The 24,818-nt window shown below is 35.2% G+C and overlaps 1 protein-coding gene and 1 long non-coding RNA gene across 6 annotated transcripts in view; one reads left to right on the top strand and one right to left on the bottom strand.

Annotated features, from left to right (window-relative positions):
- The window catches only part of AKAP12 (A-kinase anchoring protein 12), a 113,214-nt gene that overhangs the window by 19,936 nt on the left and 68,460 nt on the right, over positions 1–24,818 (bottom strand). Inside the window, exon 1 of one of the 5 annotated variants that reach the window (XM_007484731.3) lies at positions 16,470–16,760. The exons of 3 other annotated variants lie outside the window; for them this stretch is intronic. In XM_007484731.3, the coding sequence (XP_007484793.2) occupies positions 16,470–16,494 (25 nt within the window). In that variant the 5' untranslated portion in view covers positions 16,495–16,760. Of the gene's footprint in view, positions 1–4,627; positions 4,778–16,469; positions 16,761–24,818 lie in introns of those variants that run through there. One more of the 5 variants, XM_007484732.3, reaches the window with a different exon arrangement.
- The window catches only part of LOC103097796 (uncharacterized), a 37,210-nt gene continuing 32,171 nt past the window's right edge, over positions 19,780–24,818 (top strand). The window contains exon 1 of the long non-coding RNA XR_008916711.1: positions 19,780–20,358. This is a non-coding gene — a long non-coding RNA (uncharacterized LOC103097796). The remainder of the gene's footprint in view (positions 20,359–24,818) is intronic.

The following is a 24,818-nucleotide window of genomic DNA, read 5'->3' as shown; positions in this document are numbered from 1 at the left end:
ATTTCCGGGCCTCCTGGCCTCTGAGGTAACACACACACTTGATTCTTTGACTCCTCTTTGAGTCTTTTCTGGGATTGTACTGGATTGGAGGTCACCCAGATATTCAATTCACACACTGAGGCATTAGCTTTGCAGAACACAAGCCTTTTTAGCAGAAGACCCTGGATTTAAATTAAGTCTGATGCTTTTGCCACTCACTAAACCTGAATAGCTGAAAGTATTTTTTTTTGTCATTAAAATAACACTTCAGATTCAGGTACCCTTTGTTCTTTCATTTCTATGTCAGTGATTCTTTCCAGCTTTACCAGACAGCAGGAAAAGGACAGAACAAGGAAGTAAAATAATGTAAATAGAAGGCACAACTAAGTGGGGGAATGGAAAGAGTACCAGACTTGGAGACAGGAAGTCTCCAAGGATTTAAACCTAACCCCTGACAGAGTTCCTAGCTGGGTGACCCTGGGCAAATCAACTTAACTACCATTGCCTAGATTCTAAAATAGAAGGGTTAAAAAAAAAAAAGATGAGAAATGGAATTCACAACTTATTGGCAGGTCTGGCAACACACTGATTAAAGGTTGTCAAAATGCCTCCATTATAATAGATTTAATGAGACTGATGACTTGAGAGATGTCATCAACTAATCCATGTTTTGAAAGTATTTTAAATAAAATGGAAAGTCCAAGGTAACATGCTCAAAGATAAAAAATTAAAGTCTCCCCTACTGAGGGTGAAACTAAACAAATGGAGAAAATATATACACAAATACACAGCCAGAACCAGACTAAATGCATAGGAGAAAGTTGGAAAAACTTATCAACTGTTAAAGTAAAAACTTATCAACTGTTAAACTGAAACGTAAAACAAGAAAATTATAACAATGCAGCTAGCTAACCTACATAAGTATACTACATTCTAGGGAAAGAATAAGGAAAACCTGTTGCAAACTTTCTGGTGATTTTTAAAGAACAGAAAAAGAATTGCCAGTGGGCTAAGGCCATAGTAACAGCATCAGAAATCTAAGCCAACTTACTCTGTTGGAACCAGCATCATTACACAGATTTCATAGCATCATTCTGGATATTTAAAATTATAGACCAGTAATCTAAGAATTCCTTATAAAAATCTAGAATTATTAAAGGGAAAACACCTAGAAAAAATTGAAGAATCAGATATTATATTTGTGAACTGCACTGTTTTTTTTCTTTCCAATTTTATGATTTCTCCTATTTTTAAAATGTCCTCTTTTTTGAGTAGTTGTTGATTTTCAAAATCCTGGAAGACATCAGTACTTAAAATAAAAATAATACTAAAATGATTCAGTGCTATACTAAAGAGATACCTCAAATATTTAAATAAAAAGCAATACTGGAAAAATAGAAGACCTTATAGAAAATTTGGAACAAAGATTGCCATCAACTCTGTAATTTCAGGTATATCCTCCTAATCTGTATAACCTCTACAATTTTCATTTTGCTTAGTAAATAGACTTAGTTTAAAAAAAAAAAAAGAAATTATTTTGCAAAACAAAAACTAAGTTAATAAACAAAAAGATGCAGAACATGATATTCCAAAAGCCAAAGGATTATGGCTCAAGGCCAAGAATAATTTATGTAGCATAACTGAATATAATTCTAAAGGGTGAAAAAGAAATCATTAGTAAAACAGAGGATGACTTTCAATCATAATTCAAAAACAATCATAAGGAACAATTATAACTAACAAAAGAATCATGCATGTGTCACCACTGAACCCTACCATCAAGGGTCACAGAGGGAGTCTAATTTGAGAAGGCCTGGGAATGGTTCTGCTGTTTCCTGATGATCTAAAGAATGGAGAGGGCAAGAAAAATATATGGGAGTAGAGGAAGGAGAAAAGGAAAACTGGGAGAAATTATCTTGTTATCATTATGTACAAGGATTTCAGGGGTCTACCAATAAAAAACTTATAGAACTACAAATGAAACATGCATTTTTTGGAGACAATGTAGAAAATTGTACTGTTTGACTAACACATGTTTATAACAAGAATTTTTTTTTTCCTGTTCTCAAGGGGGAGGAGGAAGAGAAGGCATATTTTTGTTGATTAAAAAAAATTTTTAAGTGAAATCTTTGCATCAAATACTCTAAAATATATAATGAAATTTACACCCAATCTGTTTTTTTCATCTGTAAACCCAATAGGGTTAATTTGATAAAAATATTTTGCAAACCTTTGTAAAGTACTATATAACCATCATATTGCCAAATTGGGAGCAAGAAAAAAACAAAACACATATTTAGCAAACAACACATGAACAAACTTTAGTCAGAGGGTATTTTCTAAATAAGATTATTTTCATATAATGCTTTATAATTATAAAGCAATTTAGATACATTATCTTCTTTGGGCACACTGCATGTTGATGGCAGAACCAGATCTTGAACCCAAGTCATATGAACCCCTTCTATTATTCCATGAATATGAATTACCAAAGCTCCCAAATCTTAAGATATTTTTCTTGGTTAGATTGGAAATTTAGGTATGCTTTTTGATTAGAAAAAATAAGGGGCGTGGAGGAGTAGTTAAAAATAAATGTTGTTGCCTGGATAGGCACAGATTGCTAAACCTAGAGTTAGAAGGGTTCAACTCGACCTCAGAATATCTATATAAGTGGACAAGTAATGAAACCGCCATTTACCTCAGTTTTCTCATCTGTAATATAAAGATAACTTTAGAAAGATTGTTATGAGGATTAAATGAGATAACAACTATGAAGTACTTAGCACAGTAACTGGCATATAAGTGCTATATAAATGTTAGCTATTATCATTATTATACATATTTGTAGCTTCCTAAGTGATTACACAAGTTTCCTTTTCCAAGCTATTTCATACTTTGCTGCCATTTTAAACATACAAAAATACTGCTTCTCTCGCTTTTCTTTCCATTTAAAAATACCCCCCTTAATTCTTCTCCTGGACCTGTCTTTCCTTCTTCATATCCTAATACAAGATGCTTATTCTTGGCTGCAATATACAATCATACAACAGTATAACTCATACACCTCACCATTTAAAGGACTAATTGTCTAAAATCCAGTGTATTAGGGAATCCCTACACCATCAAAGAAGTAGACATCACAGGAGTATGGTGTTTAAAGTGGAAGGGACATCATAAGTCATCTAATTAGTGCCCTTCTTTTGCAAAAGAAGCTAAGTGACTTCCCCCAGGTCAAAGTGTGGTAAGAGCTGGCAGTCAAATCCAGATCCTCTGACTGAAATCAGTCCACTCTTTCCACTGCTTCTTCCTGAGATCACATGGTTGTTGTTTTTTTTATCAAACTTGAACCTGGCTAGAAGGGCCTACCCTATCTTTCCAGGGGAAAAAGCAAGATGAACCCTTAAGTCAGAAAACCTAGGTTCTAAACCCACTCCCATCTCTAAATCCATTATCACAGCCAACTAAGTAGGGCAGTAGATAGAACTCTGGGCCTGGAGACATATAGACCAGAGTTCAAATCCAGTCCCAGACACTTATAACCCAGTTAGTCACTTTACTTCTGTCTGCCTCAGCTGATTTATCTGTAAAATGGGCATAATAAGAAAAATCTACTTCCCAGGATCAAATGTAAAGCACAACAACTATGATTATAGTTAATAGTGTGTGGAAGGATTGAATGAGATAACTGCAAAACCCACAGACCATTTAAAAATTCTTTGTAAATCTCAAAGGAAAATGGTAACCATCCTTATCTGTATCTAGGTTTTGTTGCACATCCTATTTTCCTATTTACTGATCACATCCTGGGGCAGGCCATTCATCAATTTATATAAAGATTATATAAAAAGATTTTATATATATACATGCATATAATTAAAGATAAAATTATATAATAAAATCTATAAAGAATTAAAGTCCCTTCAATTGAGGTTTTCCAAAAGTATTATGTAGAAGGAATAAAAAAAAAATTACCTCAAGCCCTTACCACTTAGAAGCCTTTAACCAAGAGGTCTGTGAACAAGATTCTGTTTTAAGTCTTTGATAACATTTCTTTTAATTACTCAATATAATTGCATACTATATTATATGTTTTGTTATTTGGTTTTGTAGACACAGGATTAAGTAGAGAACTGAAGAAAAAAAATCTAATGTGAAGATCCTTCATGGGCTGTTGCAGAACATTCTAGAAGGGGGGAAATAAGAGGCTCCTTTCACTTGGATGACTTGCCCTTGGGCTTTAATCACATTTGACTCTTCTCTGGACCCCTCCTGCTTTCCCTCCTCCTCCCATGTGACACCAGATAAGCTATTGTGATGCCTTCGGGCAGGAGAGCCCAGATACCAGGCTTTCTTCCCCGGCTCCACCAACAGCGCCCTAAGGGGCCTAACCCTGTCCTTCGTGGAGTACCCAGTGCCATCCCAAATCCAGGCCCAACAGGCCTCCTTTTCATCAAAAGACCTGAGAGAAAAGAGAAAAACAAAAACAACAAAAAAAAACAACTCCGGGACCTTGACCTTGAGTTCCCGCCAAATCCTTGCCCCCTATTTCTCCTCCCTCCCCATACCTGGTGCCTTTCCCAAAGGGTGATCAATCCCTAAACCTCCCGCTATGAAAAATAAAGTGAGTAAAACTTCTCACAGTACTCACAGCAGTTACTCCACCACGGCATGGTGCGGTTAGGCTTCCCGGGCTACTACCCTTATGGGAGCCTAGAAGGATCAAATCTGAAGCAACAATAGGCTCCACTCTAGATGGAGCTCCCCTTAGCTCTGTCCCCTCCCCCACCCAGTTTCTTCCCTCCCCCCACTTTCTCCCCTCCCCCTCTCATTTGCCTTGGTCTAAAGCCCTGCCCTCCCTCCTCCCCTCAACCAATGAGGGGTGTGGGTGTGGGTGGGTGTGACATCCCTCTGGCCATATAGTTGGCGATGTCCCATGGAACCCCTTCTCAGGGGAGAAAAATGGGTTTTAAATCAACAAGAGAATAAAAGGCATTTATTGTTACAAAACAATGGAATTATATGGAAAAAGGCAATAATAAACTTATATGGGCAGCTAGGTGGCTCAATGGATTGAGAGCCAGGTCTGGAGAGGGAAGGTCAGGGTTCAAATATGACCCGTGTGACCTGGGCAAATCACTTCCCCCCCTACTGCCTAGCCCTTACTTCTCTTCTGCCTTGGAATCAATACTTGACTAAAAGTATGGGTTTTTGTAAAAAGATAAAAAATAAAATATTTACTAAAATTGAGATGAATGACATTCATTAATATGGAATACAAATAGATGGTGATAGCAGGAACCTGGAGCCTATTCCAAAAGAGGAACTAATTCATCAATTAGTCTGGAGAAGAAATGAGGAACAGCATAACAACACAAGGTAAGGATTTTTTTTTTAATAATAAAGATGATCAAAATAATAAATAAAAATGTATTTAAAAAACAATATTATCAAAGATTTTTTAAAATTTTTTTAAATTACACTTTCAGAGATGTGAAGAACATCTAGTTAAAGGTTGCTGGGTGCCGAGCCTTCATCTTCCCGAGTTCAAATCAAAAAACACTTACAAGTTGTATTATCCAGGGCAGGTGTTTTAACCCTATTTACCTTATTGTCCTCATCTATAAAATAAGGAAAAGAAGAAAAAGGAAACCACTCCAATATCTTTTGCAAAAAAAACAACAAAATAAAAAATACCTCCAGCTGGGATCATGAGAAACATACTTTAACAAAAAAAATTTTTTTTTAATTTGAAAAAAATTCTTATTAAACCAAAAACAAAAATCCCAATTTTTGTTGGACATAATTGAACAATAATGTAACATAATCCAACAACAAACAGCATATAGAATATTAGTTCCTTGAGGAAGGAATGCTTCATTTTTTTTAACCTTTGAAGTCCTGTAGTAGGCATGTTTCTAGATTTATCATACAGGTAGATGAGCTATAGACAAATTGAACCCTTGTCAGATATAGAAGAGCTCTTTTTATTTGTAAAGCAGAGTGGGTCTAACTCTCTAATTCTGGAAGTGAAAAAGAAATTGAGAATTAAGGCAGATGGAAGAGAGTGAGACTGTCTAAAGGTCTATGTCAGAAAAGCCTAAAGGTCAAGGACCATTTCTGACCACCCCCTAGCTATGGCTTTGTCTGCCTGTACAAGACTCTCCTAATTCCTTGGTTCAACAATCCAAGGGATGCTTTCACATTCCCTAGCCTGAAGCTTCTAAATTGGGATGACTGAAATTAAGATTATGAACTTCATCTTGCCCAGTAAACAGAAACTAGTTTAAGGCAAGTGTAACTTCAGGCAACAGGACAAGGTCCTTGAATCCACATATTAAAAAGAATTGGCCAATATCACTCTTAACCAATTATAATCTGATTTCTTCATCTAGAGAGGGACTATAAAAAATTAATCCTCTTCATGAAGTACTCACCAATTAGTAATGTCTAGGGGAAGACTGAATTGTATTAAATTGTATTTAATAACTCAAGATGCAGAATGTCTTGATCTTTGATCATGGAGAGAGATCACTGACCAATTAATATACTGGTTATTGTTAATCTGATTAATAGATTTTCTTGCCCAGAACCTAATCTCTCAGAAGTTGGTATCTAAACCTATGCCTTTCTTTTAATCAGCTCACTAAAATATCTTTAATTTCATTTCCATATCCAGTCCTTGGGTATCTTCCACAAATTCACAGAGAACCACTATGTTACTGCTGATAATTTCAAGATTTAACAAAAGAACATAATCAAGAGACACATAGTAATACATCCCACAGGCCTGAGTCTCTAAACTATTTGAAATAAAATTCCAACCAAAATGACAATTTATATATTATATATGTCATAATATATGTAATGTTCCTATCATCCAAAAAGCATTTGGGGCACAAAGATAAAAATTTAAAGTCCATACTCCTCAAAAGAACTTACTTGTGGAGGGCAAGAAAAGAGATGTATTTCCTCATTATACAATTTACACCAGAATTTGAGGAAGACTACTAACAACTAGGGAAATCAGGAAAAATTCACATAAAATGTTTACTTTTCCAATGATTTTTGAGTGAGTTTGGTTGGTTTGTTTTATTTTGTTTTTTGGAGAGTAGATTCCTAAATGTCAAAAGTCAAAGGACAATTGAAGTTTTTTTCTAACTAGAACATTTTTTTTTACATTTGCAAAATCTGAAAGTTAATCTTCCTCTCCACAGTTTTATTATCTTCAAATAAATGAGTTATAAAATCATGCCACTTTGGAACCAATTTTACTCCTGAAAATCTGAATAAGTAACAAGAATAGATAAAAATTGGAGAAGTATAGGTCCAATTTCAAATATGAAATCAGAAAATTCCTAGCTGAGTTAACTAGACAAGTCATTTAAACCCAACTGTCTAGCTATCCCTGACTACTCTTTTGCCTTGGCAGGATTAATTCTAAAGATAGAAAGTAAGGGTTTAAAAAAATATTAATGAAAAAATTTTTAAATGAGATGTCAAAATTATGAGTTACAAATTATGTTTTAATAACATAATAAAGTAGCCATTGTGATTTAAGAATATCATTTATTACGTATTATAAATCATTTATATTAAGGATACAATAGTCAATTCCACATTTGAGTTGTAAAATGCTAAAAATTTTAAAGAGTTTAAAATAATGTGATTTGTATCTTCAACTTCAGTGCATAGTAAATACACATTTAGTGGATGAAAATCTAACAATGAATATTTTAAAACAGCAGATGGCAGTGTCAAGCTATTTTGATCTCTAAATCAGAATTAAACACAATTCTACAACTATAACAGATCTATATATCTTAATTTTAATTGTGTTCCTTCAAAATTGCCTATAAAAAGCAAAATTTCATATACTGAATCACGTTCCAGAAACCCCTGGGATAGGTGAAAATCTGCGAAGTAGCAGTGTTATATTTATTTTATTATTTATATATATTTTATGGCTTTATAAACCCTTCCCACTCTCCTATAAACCTTTTCCACATTCTTATTAACCTACAGTCAATAAGCCAATCAGAGCCCAGGATATAGTGCTGTGGTTGGTTGCCTTTCATTCCATCAGTCAATAGTATGCCACGATAAGTGTAACGCCGCCATAAAGAATTATAATTTTTTTTTAGAAAACCCACCATAAACTGAAACTATGATAAAGAGAACCCCAATATAACCAGGGAAGAATATATATTCAAGGGAGATGTCATAGATACTCAGAGATAACCAACAAAATGTTCCTATTGTCAAAGAGCTGAAATTCTTGGGAAAGGGCAGCATTATGGATACAACATACACAAATTCCTGGGCAAAATACCACTAACAAAATGAAGGAATAAAAGAATTCGGTAGGGGGTTGAAGAGAGGAGAGAAAGGGAGGGAGAAAGAGAGAGGGTGGAGCAAGTCTACTTCATAAATGCATGCTAAATTGTTCCATTTTGGCCATGTTGAGTTTATCATGTCTAAAGGATTGGAGCTGGATGTGGAAATATCTACTTTAAGATGAAACTTCAAACACATAGGAGTAGATTAAATCATAAATGCAGGAAATAAAGCTGATAGATAACTAGTAAATAAATAAGGGCAAGAGAAGAAAAATATATCTGCATAAAACCACTCTGATGACCTACTGACCAGACATTTCAATTTTTGACCCCATTTGGGGATTTTCTTGGCAATGATACTGGAGTGGTTTCCTCCTCCAGCTCACTTTACAGATGAGGAAACTGAGGCAAACAACGTTAAGGGACTTGTCCAGGATCACACAACTACAAAATATTGTCTGAGGCCACCAGATTTGAATTCAGGAAGATGAATGTTCCTGATTCCAGGGCCAGAAAATTAAAAACCTACTCCTATATTCAATTTCAATGATTTGAAAGTTCCTCAGTTCATTTCAACATCAAAACTGTATTCTCCAGTAATAAGATAGGATCAAGTACTTGAGGGAATGAGTAGAAAGAAAACTGTAAAGAATTTGTTTTTAAAATGATATTTGATGATTGGTGAGGGAAGCAAGAGGATTCACCTCACTATGTATTTTATTGTTGTTTAGTCCAACTCTAACTTTATGTTTATGTCTAACTCTTCCTGTCCTCATTTGGAGGATTCTCTGTGGAGAGCCTGGAGTGGCTTACCATTTCCTTTTCCAGCTCATTTTGTAGATGAGGAAACAGTTAAGAGACTTTAAAAGGGTCTGAGGTCATATTTGAACTCAAGAAAAACTAGTCTTCTTGACTCCAGGTCCAGCATTCCACTTGCTCCCTCCAGCTACCCCTAACTTCCTTCTCCCACCCCCACCTCCAAAATCTTCAGGGAGTATAATCAGTTCTTGACTATTCAAATGCATCTAGAAACCAATCATTTGAAGGCCAAGAAGGCCAACAAAATCAGGATCACAGTGTACTTACAGGCATTGGCTTTGTTCCTATTTTTCACACCTTTCTTTAATTTTTCTGTTATGTTTAGAAACTAAACCTGTGATTTCATTGCTAGCAAAGCCCTACTGCAACTTCTGGTCTTAGAAAGTTGCCTAGAGCACTGGGAAGGTTAAGAGTCTTGTCCATGGTCACATAGTGTTAAAAACAAATCTTTCACTGCCTCCCCAGGTCCAAGGCCAGTTAATCCACACAAGCCTTATTATTTATTTATTAAATCATTAATTTCTAGGACAACTGCTACCCTTCCTTCCAAAATGAATACTCCCAACATATGTACTTTATCAAGCATAAATCCACATTCCACCAAGAAAAGCTCAGTGATAGTGAACTGGCTTAAAATACCTAACAATTTCTTATTTTCTTTTTTGCAAATAATATTTCTCTTTAAATTTCCTCTTCAATAAAGGGGTGGGGTGGCACAGCTACTTGCTAAGTGGATTGAGAGACAAGCCTAGAGATAAAAGATCCAGGGTTCAAATTCTAGCTGTGTGACCCTGAGCAAGTCACTTAACCCCAGTTACCTTGCCCTTACTGCTCTTCTGTCTTAGAACCAATAAAGGGTATGGATTCCAAGGCAGAGGGTAAGATTTGGGGGTTTGTTTTTTAAAAGGAATACCTTAGAGCACATAAAAAGTAGATTAGAATGTAGGTAAAATAGCCTTTGCTTATTTAGTTGGCTGAGGACAACATCTTCAGACACTAAGCCCAAAGAGTAGGTGGGAATCCTTATTTTATCTCTCTTCCCTGGGGCATTACCTCTCAGCACTGCCTTCACACCGACTAAACTATCCCCACACAACCTTAGGCTTTCCTGGAAAGTATATACCAATCAATAACAAGGACTCAATTGAAGCAGCAACATTTAAGAGGAAACAAGTTTGTCATTTAGTGTCAGCCCAGCTCTCTCATACACCTCCCCTTATCTTTATCTAGACAAATCACGGAGAACAGAAAGGGAAATAGCCTCTCCTTCAAATCTCCATTTTCTGAGGGTAAGACAGGCTCTTTCCCAAATTTCTTCTTTTCCTAGGAATGCAGATTTCTGGTTAGTGATTTTAGATCTTCCATTTTCCCAGGTTCCCATTTGCTGTCGGATCTAGCTCCATGTAATAACATTTTTTCAAAGGTGATAAAATACTGGACTCACATTTCTTTGTTTATGGAATCTTAAAGTTCATTCCATACTAACTTAAATGACTTATGAGACATCAGATGCTAGGACAACTCTGGGAAGTGGGTGTTATTAATAATCCCCATTTTAGAGAAGAGGAAACTGAGTGTCACCTAGATAGCCAGAGGCTAGAAGTGAACTCCATCCATTCTATTGCTTGTCTTTACAAACAAAAACTCGAATATCAAAATAATTATGTTATACATGTATATATATTAAGCTAAATTAAATGTGCCTTTCAAAATAACCCAATTATTTTTCTATTATTTCTTTTGAAAGAATGAAAGCTGGCAAAGGAAGGCCTAATGCCACTATTCTACATACCCACACCCCCATACACAAGCACAAATAGTTATTCAACCATTTTTAAAGCAGTATTGAAATTCAAAAAAAGGAGTGGTTTCAGAGTTAGGTGCCCAGGATTCAAGTCCAGGTTCTGACATTCTAGAATGATTGTTAAGATCACGTTCAGTTATAAATCTAGGATTTTATGGCTTTGAGTTGTTACTCACTAGCCCTCAGTTTCCCCATCTACAAAATAAAGGAATTGGGCCACAATCTTTTTTTTATTTCTAGGTTTTAAAAAATCTGTGGAAAGAATATTAATATTTCCTGATCTTGTTCACTCTCTGTTTTCCAATTATTAATCCAAAAGTCTAAAATAATCTTTCACATCTGCCTAGAAGCCCTAAAGATGATCGTGAAGAATAAGGATACCAGGCATTGGCCTATTCTAAACTCTCAGTGGGAATTCAATCATCTTTCAGAAGATTCTTAGTGAAATTTCCTTCACATTTCACAGTGAAATCCAAAGAAAAATCTTCACAAAAAAGTCTTATGTAAATACCTGGTGAATATTCACAGTATTACTAAGCTATTGTTTTAAGTGCTTTTTCCATATCACTCCTTCAAAAACAAAGGGATGATAGCAGAATTTTTAACTTATTTTGAAAATGTTTTTAAAAAATCTTTCAGAAAAAAAAAAAGGGATTCCACATGAGGCAGACCTACTAGTCAGAATTGTAATACTCTAATTTTATTCCAGTACAAATGGTTATAAATTAAAGGGAATGGGAGGTGTAAAGTGTGTTTTTACATGAAAAAATGGCAGACTATTGACACTTCCATTATTTGAGAAGATTAAAATCCATTTCCTTGATCTGACCTTTCCTTTTGATAAGCAGAGGCTAAACTAACTTTCTGATGGTTGGGGATGAACTGTAATAGCTTGCACTGTAACAGTTAAATCTAAAGCACTTCATGGGCTTGCAGTCAACCATGTCGACATCTGGAGCTGGTTGACTTTTCCCCAAAGATTTGTAACATAGCTCTGGAATTTTTCCAAGAATTCTCTACATTCTAAATACATCAGTTATGTCCTACACACCCAACTCCCCATGTTCCAAAACCCACTGACCATTAAAAAAAACTCCATTTTTTAAACCTCAAAGGAAAGTAGTCATCATTCCCATCATGTCTGGATTTTGTTCCATGTCATATTCTTCTGCTTAATGATCCTTTAATGAGCCAGGCCTATTACCAATGTATTAAAAGCTGGAACCTGCTACAATTTAGATTTCCCCAAACTAATATTTGCAGACAAACAAAAAAGAAGCCATGTTAAGTATTTAAAAATAAAATTTCTAAAAGGCTCTTGTGGAACAAATCATATCCTAAATAGATTCTGGAAGGGGAATAATAATAATAATAGACAACTAAATGTTTGTTTTTGTTAATTAGTGTGTTTTCAATCTGGACATAAATGAAAACATATTAGTTTTTCAATGACATTCCATAAACTGATATCCTCATACTACATGCTTTAAGGCAGGGAGTCTTTACCTGGAATCCATGAAATTGTTTATTTAAAATGTCTGAACAACTGTAGTTATTCAATTACAAATTATAGCTAGTTTCCTTATTTCCTATTCATGTATTTTATTTTATGCACTTAGAAACACTGAGAGGTCCATCCAGAAGCTTTACCACGCCCCCAAAAAGGATCCAAGAACCAAAAAAAAGGAAAAAAAAGGTTAAGAATTCTTGTTTTTAGGTCTTTATAAATTAGATCATGACAATTAGTCCTTTTACCCTGTTAAAGTGTTTAAGATCCTTTTTTTGGATATGGCATTGTGTATACAAAGACAATGTCTCTCTTTAAAGAGCTTACATTTTACTGAGAGGAAAAAAAAGATGTTGAAGGTAACTTGGAAAGAAAACACTAACATCTAACAGGATCTGATTTGGGGAAGATTTTTAGGGAACAAACACCGCAGCCCAAATCTGAAGAAAAAGGAATGAGAACTATTTATGCAGAAACATTTGATGATCCATAAATTCTCAAACTTATTTAACAACATAGAAATCTTTCTAGCTCAACCTTTACTTTTTGGCTTTTGTGAAAAAACCCACGAACTATATATTCTAATGAAATTTTGAGAAATTTTGAAAAATCACCTAGAAAACAGCAAAAATGTTCCTGATTTCTTCCTCAACACATTTAATTCTAGTACTCAAACACCAATGGATTGTAGAGTGACTTTTGCCTTAGTTAATCCTTTCCAAATCAAATGCTATTCTAAGAGATTCATTTCATGACCTGCATACTCTCTATGTATTATAGAATGTGAACCCTCAAACTTGAAATTTTCATCTATGTTTAACTTTAGTCCTTCTGAGGAGCCTTGTCTCTTAGTATAGCATTAGGACCCGACTCAGGTTGTATAGAGGTGGATGTTTATCATACATGAAAAGCACTATTTATTATTGGTGATGCTGTGTGCCTGTGAATATTACAAAGTCAGGGTAGCAGAAGAGAGCACTCCTCCTCCTTTTGACCCAAAGGGAATGGAGAGACCCAAGATTGGCTGCTGCTGCCTCCAACATATTATCAATTGTCTTTCCAGGCTTCTCAGTTCTAAACTTCAAAGTCATCCTTGACTCCTCACTTCCCTTTACTCCGATGTAATTAATCAGTTGCCACATTTGGTCAGAGCTATTTATACATAAACTTTAGGCTCAGGCTTTTTCTCTTTACATACAAGTCTACCATCTTAGTGCAGTAATAATAGTGGTTATAGCAGCAATAGCAGCAGCAGCAGCAGCAGGAGTGGTTATATGAAGATAAATAAACAGTTTTTGACCTTACAAGGGGAAGGTATGGAGAACACTAAGAAAGAACAAAAATAGACCCTGTCCTCCAGGGACTGTAAAGTAACAAAATAATTTTAAGGTAGAGAAGGAGGGTGTTAGTAATTGGGGGGGGGGGGGGGTGAAGAGTGCATTAAAGGTGGTCCATGAGCAAAATTAACCTTGAAGGAAGTGAGAGATTCTGAAGTAGAGGTGAATATATTCCAGATTTGGGGGATAACCTGTGCAAAGAGATGAAAATTTAGGAATGCTAGATTTCCCAGTTCTTGGAGTCCATTGGTTCTGGGTTCAAATTTGACCTCAGCCACTTCCTATATGTGTGAGTCTGGGCAAGTCAAATAACCCCCACTGCATAGCCTTTGCCCATTTTCTGTCTTCAGAATTAATACCAAGACAGAAGGTAACTTTTTTTTAAAATGCTGGATTTTCAGGGGACAGCTGGGGGGCTCAGCAGATTGAGAGTCAGGCCTAGAGATGGGAGGTCCTAGGTTCAAATCTGGTCTCAGACACTTCCCAGCTGTGTGACCCTAGGCAAGTCACTTAACCCCCGTTGCCTAGCCCTTACTGCTCTTCTGCCTTAGAGCCAATACAGAGTATTGACTCCAAGATGGAAAGCAAGGGTTTAGAAAAAATCAATAAAATAAAATAAAATAAAATAAAATGCTGAATTTCAGTTTCTATATGATGACCTTAAAGTAAAATGAAGAATAAAAACCAATCCATTTTCTCAGAATATGAAATTTGAATATAACTACTCTAGTAACTTGGTATTAGAATAAAATCATATAATCAACATCAATTTTTTTAAACCACATATAACTTGAAAAAATTTTATAAGATCTGACACTTGAATGAGAAGACCATTCTCCTTGTCAAGATAAAACCCTTTAATGTTGATTTACATATTATACAATTACATCTGATTATATATCCTTTCTTTGGTTTGTGTTGCCCAAATTTCTATGCTATTTGAGTCATTCCCTATACTATTTCATTCATTCATACTCAAGAGAAATGCCAGCCAAGCCTTCTCTTTCCTTCTCCCATACCCCCAGTGAAATTATTAATTATGATGCAGTTCAGAAGGCCCTTGAAGTTTCAGCTGGGCATTTAAAACAAAATTTACATATAGTAAAACCTCTTTTCTTTTGTTGTTCTTTCAATACTATTTGGACTCTACCTTCAAAAAAAGGTCCCTTAAAAGAAAAACAATTTGATTTACCCTTAATTACTTCCCCAAAAAAAGAAAGCCTTAAGGAGAAAGAACCATAGCATGTGATAAAGTTAATAGTTATTTTATTAAAAACCCAATCATAAACAAACCAGCCAATCAGACCACTAGGCATGGAAACCCTGCCCCCATCTGCCAGCTGTATTACACCACATACCATATCACTCCAAGGCAGGATTGGACTTTAGTAGGTTTCTCCTTCAGTTTATAAATATTGTGTTAAAAAAAAAAGTGAACAGAAAATGTTTTCCCCCTATGATTTCTAGCAGACTTGTACAATTTTGCACGAGAGTCAAAACACTGCAATCTCCTTAATATTAAGATTTGGATTTTTTGAGATTCCATTAAAAAATGAAAAATTTAGCACTTGAAGGAAACTGGTTTGCAAAAATAACTTCATACAGCTGTCAAACCAGTGGGTTGTTTTTTTTTTTTTTGGATGGAGGGGGAAGAAAATGTACTGACTTTTCTAGGAGCTCAAGGGTTTTCTTCAATGTATATGTGAATTTATATTTTGTATATATACACACACGTGTATGCCCATGCTTTGAAAATACATTGTGCAAGATTAGTGAGTAAAAATGCAGCTTTTAGCAATGGAATGAAAAGAATCTGTAGTGAAGAGACTGAGAAATGTTTGAGGTTAAAAATTATCAATAAACAGTTGGGAAAAGTTGGGTGGTAGATACTAAGATGAAGAGGGGAAATAGCTTAACTTACTAGTTTCAGTCAGAAACTCTATATTCATTCCAGGAACCAAAAATTAGACTAAGATCAGGTGTTTTATTACAGATGTTAAATAACCAAATACATGCATACTGCCAGTTTCCTAGAAAGCAAAAACTCTCACATAATGTCATTGGTTATATTAAAGATTACATCTTTGTCACAGCTGATATTGAACATTAGTATCATAAATATCACAAAATCTTAACTTTCATGAATAGTTTGTCATACTCCAAAATAAGTTTTATATTGTCTCTAACTTCTCAAATTAAGTGACTTATAAAATAAATAAAGTATAACTTTATTCTGAGAGCTTCTCTTTTAAGAAAAAGAAAAAAGAAAAAGCCCAAAACTTTTCCAGTGTAATCAGTATGGTTCAACATGTATTTATGGTTTACCAAGAGTCACAACGTGAGCAATTTTGATTATTTAGAGTATTGCTTAAAAAAAAAAACCGACTATAAACATATGGTGAGAATATTAAAGACCTCATTTTTTGGTATAGATTATCAACTAGGAAGGGAACTGGGGAACACTCTTGTGTTTTCCCAACCACCTCCTCCAAAATGAACATATTATATGTTTTTCCAATACATGAAAATCATCAGAAATCCCAGTCAATGAGATTGAGAAATACACTAGCATTCTGCCACACCCCAGACATGAACTCAGTACAGTCAACAGAGTAAAGTTTGTACTTTCAAATATCAGCTCATTCAACTGATTTGCAGCAGCAACCACTACAAACCACTTTTCTTACCTGTGATTGTTATGGTCCCCAGCATATTAAACAGCACTCCAGAAACCCTTGTTTCCTTTTTCACGCAGCTTTCTGTTATTATTCTGTAACAGTCTTAGTCTAGGCAGAACTAGGCATGTGGCAGCCCCCAAGTGGAACACAGGCTGCCTGAGCAGACTGATCAAAGCTTGCACGCTCAGTCGGTGCCTGACAGGAAAAGCAGACTGAAGATGCACTTTATCAGCCTAATTGCAGGAGAGACATCCCATTGTGGTCTGTGTCCCCTTTCTGGGCTGGAGAGTTTTAAGCACCTCTCACTTCACTTGGCAGGATAACCAAGTCAGTCACGTGGCTCAGAGAAAGGAAAGCAGCCCCCTCCCTGTCCTCTGCCCCTATTGCAAAAAAAAAAAAAAGCCTATGCAAAGACACAGGAACTGTTTTAAGCAGTTGAGAAGCTGAAGCATGATAGATTCTGCTCCAGCCCTTACCTTTACTCTGTTTCTTTTAAACAACATACTGTAGAATACTGATTTTTAATACACTCTGCAGTAGTTTTAATCAGTTACAACAAATGAAATTTATTTCATGGAACTAAGATATTTGTAAAGCACCTACCACAGTGCCTGGCACATAATTATACTAATATTTATTCCTTTCCCATTGGATTTGTGGGTGATCATTGTGTTAAGCACATTAATCACTAATGTTGAGATGTATCTGAAAGGCAGAAAGAGATTTAAGTGTCCCGCTAAGGTCAGCTAAGGACCAGATGACAGGGAAGAAATGGTCCTAGTAATACTTTCCACCTAGACAGGCATCCTTGGACCACAGTCAGGAAAACCTGTGTTTACTTCTCACTTCTGCCAGTTCTGTATCACCCTAAGCAAGTCACTGAACCTCTAAGGAAATAGTCCTCTTTCCTTATGATTAGTAATAGCATTTCCCTTCTAGAGTTGTTACAAAGATCAAATGATATAACACATACAAAGTGCTTTTGAAAGATCAGGAAATATTAATATTCTATCCTTAAATATTAGAACCACAGATTTTTAAAACCTAGAAACCCCCCCAAAAAAATTGTGGCCTAATTCCTTTATTTAATAGATGGGGGAAATGAGGGCTGGTAGTATAAATATGTTAGTGTCTCAGTCACAGATTGGGAATTATCACAAATGAATCAAAAGATTCATAAAATATTAATTAATAGCTTCATATCACTTAGTCTGATTTTCTGAATTCCAGACCTAAGCTATTTCATCTCTGAGTTGAAGCAGCCACATGACACAAAGGATAGTCAACTGCCCTCAGAAACTTGTCAGCTGTGTGACCTCTCTTCCTGTCTGCCTCATTTTTTGTAAAATGAGGAATATTAAATGAAGAATATTCCTAAAATAGAAAGTACACATGGGCATCAAATGAGACAATAATTATAAAGAGCTTAGTCCAAAGTCTAGAATAGAAAATGCTACATACATGTTAGCTATTATTATATTGCATTATAATAGATCATGAACATGATCAAGAAAAATATGAAACTGAAGTTGTGGTATTAAGGCAATCACCCAATTTTCACACTGGAAAAAATTAATTAGAATACTTGGATTAAAATAACAAAAGGATTTTTCATTTGCATATATCCATTAAAGTTTTTTCCCCTTGAATCTGGGTTTCCTTAATTAAAATTCACAAATAAAATATTTTCTGAATACCTATATACCCACCCACTTTAGCAATCTTACTCTAAGACTTGGAGAACTAAAAGCCCCCAGCCACTTCTTCCCTAAGGCCAAGTCCATAAGGTGCACCCTAAGGTGCAGATTGAGTGTGGGTCTAGGCAGTTTTTCCCACTTAGGTGAACATTTTCAAGCAGCTCTCATCTTCTACTAAAATCCAAGTGTACAATATTAGTTGTTTCATCAGTTACCTCTAGGGGCAGCAAACTCAACAGTTTCTCTCTACAAGACAGAACTAAAGCAATTTACTACTATCTTAGCTCTATGAAATTCCGGGTTTTGGTCTTTTTTCCTTCCAAGCAAATCTTTAGAATAAAAGAATTGAGCATAAAGTCAAACGATTCAACAATCAGCCTAATGAAAAAGCCAAAATGACAAGGCAGAGCAAGAGATGTTAATTCACAAATTCAATTAAGAAATAAATCTTCCTTTGATCTTTTTATTTATTATTTAAAAATTAGGCAAAGGATATGAAATTCTTCTTCCTTGTGAATTTCTGCATATCTAAGTTTACAATGCAAAACAAGTCTCCATCAGTTAGTGATGTAGTTAAAACAAAAAAGGTCACTATGTAACAACTTTAGTTATTACTTTAATTTCATAATTGGGAATAAATTTTGTCTATTTATTAGCAAATTTTATTAGCAAAGTCTCACTAAAAAGAAAACATAGCAACATATAGATTTTAATTTCGTTTAGGGATCTATATCTAGGCTGTTGTTCAGTCCTTTATTTGAATGCAAGCTCCTGAAGGGCAAAGACTTACACTTTTGTCTTTGTACCCCAACACCTAACTGGAGTGTTACTGTTGTTGTTGTTGGGGGCTTTCTTGGCTAAAATCGGTCTGTGGATTGCAATTTCCTTCTCCAGCTCATTTTTCACAGATGATGAGAACAAAGAGGTTTAAGGGACTCACCCAGAGTCACAAAGCTAGTAAGTGTCTGAACCTGAATCCAGGCTCAGCACTCTATATACTGTACCACTTAGCCTCACCTCTATCCATATATCAGTGTAAACTATTATTATCTGATGAATCTTCCAGCACTTAGGATGGTGCCTGGCATACCTGTTTAATAAACACATATTGGCTGAGTTTTGGAAAAGACTCAGGAAAAAGGAATAAAAAATGTACCAATGTGATTCAGACTAGCATCGTGGCAACATTAACAAAAATATGGTTATCTTCAATTCACTCCCAATTTAAATACTGTACACAAGCAAAATGTACAATGCAAAAATTACTAATAGCACCAGGCAAAAGAGCCTGGTAAGCCAGCATCAATCCACAATGTCATTTTTCCTATTTCCTTATCCTACACAAATAGGGAAGAAATTCTGCCTTAGTCACTTCTTCCTGAATTTTTACCTCTTTGTGATTTCTTTGAAATAGCATTTTTGTTTAAGTTCTCTAAATGTTAATACATTTATCCATCCAGTATTTATTAAGCATGAGTAATGAGCCAAGCACTATTCTAGGCTGGGGAGTAAATATAAAAGCCCTCCTGTCCCCAATTTTTTGTTCCTGGCTTTCAAGTTAATATTCTAAATATACAAAGTGTATTGGGGGGGGGGGGGGGGGAACAAAGCATTAGCAACAAGAAGGAATCTGGATAGGATTCCTAGAGGAGACACTTGGTGAGTTGAATTCTGAAGAGAGAGAGAACTCCAGAGCAGAAGAGAATGCATTTCAGCCATGGCAGCCAGCTTGTATATAGATGTAGATAGAGTGTATAAAGATGGCAGATAGAAGGTCTATAGGGAACAGACCCCTTCCCACAACCTGTAATAAGTCCAGAAAGGTGGGCAATTTCTAAAAGAGACAAGAGGGAGCCAAAAGTTTCTTTCTTGAACCGAGGAGCATTATGATCTATCAATCAACACAAATGTATTAAGCAGCTACTGTGAGCCAGGCATTATGGGGGCAATCCCAGCTCTCAAAGAGCTTAGCAGAGAGGGCTTTACAAATACCACTTTTGGCAACTGTGTAGAAAATGGATTGATAAGAAGAGAATGGAGTCAGAGATAACAATGAGGATACTATTGTAACATTGAGGTTTAAGAATTAAAAGGTATCCGGAACTGGGATGATGGGAAGAGACAATATGAAAGTAAAATTGATGAACTTGGGCAAGTTGTTGGATGAGGGAAATTCCAAGGCTAGGAACCTGAGAGTGAAGGTAAAAAGATGAGCTTCTCAAAAGCAGGGACTGTTTAATATCTCTAGAATGTCTAGTGTTGTTTTTGGAAATGCTTCTTGAATTGAATTGGCTATACTTGTATAAACTATCTCTTTGGTGCCAGCCTGGTGGTGGGGTTGGGACTGAGTAGGAGGAGGGGGTGAAGGAGGTGAATTATCCTAGAGACAGGAGTAAATTCTATATTAGGATAGAGATGATCACCAAGTGAAAGAGGAGTTTCCCACAAAGGGGTACTAAAAACAAATCAACAGGAAGCTAATACTAATGCTACAAATGTAGCTAAAACTGGCTAATATGTACAATTTCAGCCCTGATCCACACAAGGGAATCTTGCATGAATTTATTCTGTAATATGAGGGGGGGCGGGGAATGAGAGGGGGAGAGAGAGGGGTTGGGGGAGGGGGGGAAGAGAAAGAGAGAGAGAGAGGGAGAGGGAGAGGGAGAGAATGTGTGCACACAGGAAGTGGAAACCAAGTAATGGCATGTTGATTAGGGAATGCATAAACAAATTGTAGTACCTGAATGTAATGTGGTAATAGTGTAATGTAGTTGCTATTCTGTTTTAGGGGATTTTTTTTTGTTTTCTGTTTTTTGTTTTGAGAGAGTAAGAGAGAGAAACAAGGAAAGACTTTCATGAGCTAGAGAGCAAAGAGAATTAGGAGAAACTAAGAAATCAATATATGTAAATGAATCCAATAATGTAAATAGAACAAAGATAAAAAAAATGGGTATTACACAATTATAAAGAATAAACTTGGCCCCAAGAAAAAATATATAAGATACCTCGTCCCCTCTCAACTCTCCACTCCCTCATTCTCTGCAAAAGGGGAATCCTTTCCATAATTATGGAATATAGCATACAAAGCTAGATTTCATTTAAATACTAACTGGTTTGTTACCTAATTCGTCTTTTCTTTGTTATATAGTATTACTCTTAAAAAAAGGAAAGGATAAAGAGGGGAAAGAGATCAAAAATCTATTTTAAAAAGGAAAAAGCAAGTCTTTACCTGCCAGTTAGATTTTATTGAAACCTTTTTCAAAGCCACTTTCAATTTCAAAAGATCAGAACCAAATGAAAGAGGAATTTGGAGAATAAGAAATTTCTGTTTGTTTTTCCCATGGCCCTACTCCTATAGGACAACAAAATTGCTTTTAAAAAAATTAGACTTACTAACTAGTGTTATAAATATATTAACCTAACATTTACAAATTCCATACATAAATGCAAAGAGGGAAAAAAACAGATTGACTTGCAAGAACAGTATTTGCTAACACTCATTAATCAACATGATAAATGATACTACAAAAGCTAATAAGTTTGCACAAATCTTTACCCAACTAAATCGGAATTTTCTTCTAAAGACAATATTTTTCACAGTTCTTAAAGTGAGATCTCCACAGATGTGTGGTACTCAAAGTGCCATGATAATTAAAATTTCCAAATTCAACTGAAAGTCACTCTCCCCCTTCCAGTGATTAAAGTTTTTAGATCCAGGTGTGCCTAATACATCAAATACAACCAGCCTAAATAACTACAGTTCATCTTCTTATAATAGTATATACAGATGTATTCTCCTTTGATGAAGCATTGGTCTAGCACTGTCATATACTTATAAAACTGCCTAAATATTATAGTTTCTCTACTTTCTTATAAGCCCCAATTAAAATCCCTGTAGGTATCATCTACAGGAAAAATTTTCCAAACCCTTTAATTTTATATCTTCCCTCTCTTACTTATTTCCTATTTATACTGTTTATATCTTCTTCATATATTTGTTTGCTTGTTGTCTCTCATTAAATTGTATATTCCTTGAGGACAGAGACTGCCTTTTTTATCTCCAGTGCTTAGTATAGCATTAAATAGGATTTTATCAATGAGGGCATTTCCTCCAATAAGACAGAATAGAAATCACTCATGTATACTCCATCTTGTGCAACTCTTGTCCATGTTCTCCCATTTAGCACAAAGGGCTCAAACATGAGCCTTCCTCATTCTTTTGATATCTCAAGGATATCAGTGAAAATTGTAAGCTGTCCATCCCTCTTCTTACCAGCTTACCTTCTTATATGAATACAGCCCACTCTCATCTCTGGCCTCTACACTGCACTGTAGGGAACCCACAACCATAGTTTGGCAGAGACTAGATTGTTCCATGACTCATGGCAATACATCATATCACCAGAATATTAACCGGTTGTTGCAATGAGAACCTCATGGTCATTAAATAACCTCTGCAATTTCCCAAAGGCATTGTTAACCTTCTATTCAGTTCTGGACCCACTTACTGTTCATTTATAAGGTTTACAATATGTATATCCTGATGGATGAATACTTTAAATAGTTTGTTGATCTATAAGAAATAGTAGAAAATAGAAACATGATAGAAAATAGGCCTTTTTGACCCACTTGGTTTTTCTTGAGGGCAAACTCACATTGGTAACCATAATCAAATGAAACAGCACATTTAAGTTGTTTTGCAAGCTCTAAAACCAAATATAAATGCTAGCTATTTTCCAGGATGTTCTAGGATATTCTCTAAGCCTGACCTAATCGTGAGAAAACAGCAACATTGATCAAAGATTGAACACAATTAAGTTTAACTTTCAAGGAATATTTTATAATTTTGTACAACTTTGGCATATAGTGACAAATCTTCCACTTTACTGGAAGTGTTTTGCTTTACCAAAGGGTTTTAACTTAATATAGTCACAGAAGAGGAATCAAGTGTAAACTTTAATTTTCTAATATCTTTTAGTAAATGATATAATGGTTATGGATGAGAATTATAATTTGAATAAAAATTGCTGATTTCTTTCTAATACCCCCGTCAAGGATGCCCTCAATGTAGGTGTAGATTGCTATAAAAATTTCAGCAACATGAGCAAGGAGACTTATAAGTAATTCTGATAGTCACTCTAATATGCCCTTTGTGTAGGGAAAGGAGCATTAGTAAGATCAGTGGATGATACCTTCCCTGATACCCTAAAGACATGGTAGGAATTATCTGTATCTTCCTGGAATTTATGTAACTCTTTGTCCCCATTTGGTTCTTTTAGTTGCCATACTACTTATGTTATACATAGCATCCTCTCCTTCCTATGTGGGTAATGTTAAATTCTTGCCTTCTGGGTCAGGCTTTATAAATCTTTTCAATTCTATCACAAATGTGCTAAGTGGTTGGAATTTACATGAATGTGTATGTTCTCTTGGTTAGTTCATTATCATATATAGTTCTTTCCAAGTTTAAAAAAAAGTTAATCTGTTTCTTATGACCAGGTAGTATTCCAGCACAAACATGCTCCAATTTGTTTAGTCACTCCCCAACCCGTTAGTTCTTGAGACAGATATTGACTTTCCTAAAGATCAAAGCAATGAAGTGGATATAGCAGGTATTTGTCAATGACATAAGTAATATCAAGGCATCTATGCCAAAAATATTGACAAAAGATAGAGAATAAATTTAAATCATCTCCAAAAAAAGCTTTTTCATTATTTTTGCTTAGAGTTCAAGATCTATTTTTCTAATGTTTTCAAAATAGCAACTTGAGAATGTAGCATGCAACAAAAGAATGGTGATCTGTATTTTAAAAGATCAAGTATGTTCCAAGAGGAAAGAAGTAAGAAACTACCTACCACTCACATTCCTACCACCCTCCCCATCCTCATCCCTGTCGTCATCCCCACCGCTTTATTAAACCACCAATCATAGCTGACAGCACTGCTTAGGAGTCCTTATTTAATTACACAAACGTCAGTATCTGATTTCATGTTTCCAAGCAATGCCGGGTACCTTTCTATGAAAATTCTAAACACTGAAAAGTATCTATTTCTTTTAACCTTGGACAAAGACAAAAGACTAATAATCCATGGTTAAATATATGAAGTAGTTTAATTATCTAGAAAGTGAATTACTATATTGTTATTTGAAACAAATTCAAGTTAAAGGATATAAGTATTAAAAAAGATTCTCTCTTCTCAAAATAAATGATTATGTAAATAACTTGGTTGAAAGACTATTATACACAATATATTATATTTACATACACACAGAATGTTATATACATATTAACTACTATGCCTTAGTAGCTAAACTTTGATAGGCACAAGCCTGACTGATAAATGTTCATAGCATAGACATCAATTGTAATCGCCCATTTGAAACACAAAATAGGTATATATACTGAGGTAGGGTTCAACCTCTTGGTCATTTACATGCCATCAAATATCTCAAATATATATCTCAAAGAAATATATCTCAAAGAAAGAAGATTAGAATCTGAATACTCAAAGCATAACTCAAAAGACCCAACTGTAAACTGCCAAAATGATTTGGTTTTCAAAATTATAGAACTTCATAGGTAAGGAGCACATTCTCGGTAAAGTAACAGGATCCAGTAGAGATTCTTGTGATTATTTGGCAATCGTCTTTTAAACTTTT

The sequence above is a fragment of the Monodelphis domestica genome, chromosome 2 (genome assembly GCF_027887165.1).
Source record: "Monodelphis domestica isolate mMonDom1 chromosome 2, mMonDom1.pri, whole genome shotgun sequence".
NCBI lineage: Eukaryota > Metazoa > Chordata > Mammalia > Didelphimorphia > Didelphidae > Monodelphis > Monodelphis domestica.
This window is presented reverse-complemented; position numbering and strand designations above follow the sequence as displayed.